The 3,400-nt window shown below is 45.8% G+C and overlaps 1 protein-coding gene across 1 annotated transcript; it reads left to right on the top strand.

The window, feature by feature from the left end:
* The first annotated feature begins 679 nt into the window (after positions 1 to 679).
* On the top strand, positions 680 to 2,622 carry LOC148633073 (uncharacterized). The gene is made up of 2 exons (XM_088623817.1): positions 680 to 1,834; positions 2,238 to 2,622. Exon 1 carries the CDS (start codon positions 718 to 720, stop codon positions 1,240 to 1,242), a length of 525 nt encoding a protein of 174 aa, XP_088479943.1. The 5' UTR covers positions 680 to 717; the 3' UTR covers positions 1,243 to 1,834; positions 2,238 to 2,622.
* The last annotated feature ends 778 nt before the right edge of the window (positions 2,623 to 3,400 follow it).

The following is a 3,400-nucleotide window of genomic DNA, read 5'->3' as shown; positions in this document are numbered from 1 at the left end:
TGGGTTAATTTTATATAAAAAAAACATTTATATCATAGATATAATACAAGCTTTGAAATGAAATAGTACATTTCCAGGTTTCAGTTAAACATATTTAAAAAAGCTCGTGACTTTAAGCATTCTGAACATTGAGAATGTTATTTGGGAAACAAATGTTTATTATAATGTTTATGTTTAGGATCTGTCTCCTACTGAGTCAGCATGCAGCATTCAACACCATTAGGTTTAATATTAAAAAGTTGTGTGTTTCCTGAATTGTTTTTTTTATTCTTTTCTATTAGACCATACTAGACTGTGCAGGATATCATTTATTTGCCATTTTTGCCTTTTCCAGATACCTGGGAAACAAAGCTCATATCTCATTTGCCAATGGAGCCCAGTCCTAAGCCTGGTGCTCTGTCCCCCTCCCCGAAGGACACAGACTCGAATCAACCCGCGCCCTTAAGGCGACAGGATCTGATCTCCACGTACTGCCCGCCTCCCAAGATACAGCTTCTGAAGGACACCTTCCAAGAGAAACTGATGCAGGAAAAGGAGAAAAAAATGATCGCCATGTACAATCGGCGGCAGGAGGCAGCTCTACAGAAGATGAGAAAATCTTTCCAATATGTCAAATACGCTGCGGAGAAGAAGACGAGGAACAGCTATCGCTTCCAAGCCCAACAGGGCCCCGAGAAGAACATTGTGGGGTATGATCGGTCTTACCCCCTGAAGCCTATGGGTAACAGGAAAGTCTCCGGCCCTGGTGAGGTTCGGGCTGTGGACCGCCCGGAAGCACAGAGTGATTCCTTGTTTGCCCCCACCCCGCCTCAGGATGGTCATGAGAGGCCCTGCGAGAGGCCGGGCAGGAGGGGCTCAAGAGTACGCAAACCTAAGGACAGGACTGTCCTCCCCATGGTGGCGACCCCTCCAGGGCAATGCCCTTCTCATGCCAATGGGAAGGAGCACTTTCAGTTGCAAGAGGAGCTACGAAAAGTGGCCGAGGCAGAGGCCGCGCTGAAGGAGGAGCATCGCCGGAGGGAGGCCAGCCTGCAGGATGAGATGCGCCGGAAGGAGGCCATGATGAAGGACGAGATTCGCCAGAAGGAGGCCATGATGCAGGCGAAGCTCTTCAGAGCTCAGGAGGAGCTGAGGATGGTTCCGAGAGAGATGGAAGACTCCAGAGAGGTGGCCGGAAGGGAAAATAGAGGCGAGGCAGAGCGAGCTTTGCCCCAGAGGACCATGGGCCAACCACCGCTCTAAGGCCGTGCCTCTTCTGACCTGCAGAATGGAGAAGCAAAAAGCCTTCACTCCAAGGAAAGCCCTTCCTATCAGAGGAGACAACCTTGATTATGGTTCTCCAATGGAAGATGGCGGATGCGCAGAATCGCACTTTCCCTCTGCGCTTTCCCATCAGGAGAGACGTCAAGTGAGCCCTTGCAGCCGTGGGCTAGAAGACGTCCCCTGTGGAAGGAGAAAGTATCTCAAGAAAGCAAGGCTCCCTGAAAGCGACGTGTCAGCGGCACAGGCCGCGCAGGGCCACTTCAGAAATAACACCACATGTCTGGATGAACAAACTCTGTCAGTGGAAAACAGATATTTGTCCCCTACAAGTCTGATGTGCCCTACCGCTGAGCAATTTCCATATGAGAATAGCCAGAGTGGAAACCCTCAGCTGGTGCCCTGTGAACTGTGTCACGGGAAGTTTGCTGTAGAGAGGCTGGAGAAACACAGCAAGATCTGCAAGAAGCTTCAGAATTCAAAGAGGAAGGTTTTTGACTCTTTCAAGCACAGGGCCAAGGGAACAGAACTGGAGACATACATCCATAAGAAGAAGGTTAAACCGCCAATCGTGGTAAGGGCTATCCTTAAACTCTTTCCAAGCTTCCCTTTTTTTCTCCTAGAGTCAGACTCAGCTTATAAATCAATGTAAACAATAAATAAGTGTTTTATGAAGTACTCTTCTGAAAAACTGCCGCAAAGGCACATTTGCCAGACAGAATAAATGTGTCTTAGTGACTTCTGAATTCTGTTGTAAAAATCTACATATCAAGCAAATAGCACTCACAGGAAACAAAACCATAACTACGTAAATTGTACTCTCTACCCAATGACCTGAAAGGTAGCCCCAGAAAGCTACGTTATTACTGTATTGATATTTTCTTGCCTTGTGAATGGTTTGCGACCAGACTGTGTACGCAGTGCTAGTCTGGACTTTTTCTGGAAGCTGTTTTATTGGTTTCATTTCCTGTTCCCAGCTGAGAAAGAACAACTGGAGGCAGAAGCACGAGGATTTCATTCAGAGCATCAAACAGGCCAGGGAGGTGCAGCAGGTGATCACGCAAGGAGGGAAAGTTGTGAACCTGCCCCAGCCCCCCGCGAATCCAAACCCCGACTACGTGCCCTGCCCTCACTGCGGCCGGCGCTTTGCCCCCAGGCCGGCACAGAGGCACTTCCCCAAGTGTCAGCACATCAGGAGCCGCCCTCCTCCTCCTCCTCGCAGATGAAAACTGATGTGAAGAAGAGCAAGAGAGTCATGATCTTGGCTCACGACTCACGTCCTGCTTTTTCTTTTTAGAAACACATTTAGCACAGTTCATCCGTATGATGATGAAAAAAAAATGTTACCTTATTTTAATTAAATGATTTTTTTTTGGTGGACTGGTGTTTGCGTAGCTGTGGTTATTTCAGTTTTTCTCTTATCATTCATACACCTTGACCTCCTAAAAATAATTTTTCAACCTGGAACGTACAATTAGCAGGCAATAGAACAGGTCACATTGGTCTTGGAACCATCAAAAAGCAGTATTCACACATTCTCGGCATCAATTTTCCTTAAAAACAACTGAAAAAGCAAGGTAAAGAGTGATTGATTTTTTTAATGAAAGTTATTTGATTTAATTTATTTAATTTTCATAATATTTGAAATATGTTGGGATTAATGTGACTCAATATTATCTGCAGCTCTTACACTCCAGGCACCTGATAAAGTGGAACGCAGTGTCTTTGCCTTACATGGCGCTCAGCTCTTCCTCAATCCCAGCAGAAGCACCAGCAGAAGCAGCAGCCTCCGGGTCCTGCCTCATGCACAGCTTAAAATGCAACACCAAGTAATACAACAAACAACAGGGAAAACCATTCACGATCAGACACATCCGTTGATTGCTGGCTCTCAGTAAAGGGACATTGCATCATTACATCACAAAATAGACTACATTTCAAGGTTAAAGAATTACCATGTTCTGCGATTCAGAACGAGGCAGCAAAACTTCCTATAATCTGTTGTGGCCCTATGACATTGTAAAGGAGCAGGCTTGTGAATACATCTCGTTTAATCCAATGGAAATATAACTCTCAACTTTTTTACGTTTTTGCCAATAAATAATACTACATTGTTAACTCTGCATAAAGAACCTTGGAA

This window comes from Lepisosteus platostomus, unplaced genomic scaffold (assembly GCF_059453375.1).
Source record: "Lepisosteus platostomus isolate fLepPlt1 unplaced genomic scaffold, fLepPlt1.hap1 Scaffold_49_H1, whole genome shotgun sequence".
Taxonomy (NCBI): domain Eukaryota; kingdom Metazoa; phylum Chordata; class Actinopteri; order Semionotiformes; family Lepisosteidae; genus Lepisosteus; species Lepisosteus platostomus.
The sequence above is the reverse complement of the archived record's forward strand: the minus strand, read 5'-3'. Positions and strand labels throughout refer to the sequence as shown.

Excerpts from the sequence above, each read along its gene's own strand:
- LOC148633073 (XM_088623817.1), top strand. The coding sequence starts at position 718 with ATGGGTAACAGGAAAGTCTCCGGCCCTGGTGAGGTTCGGGCTGTGGAC.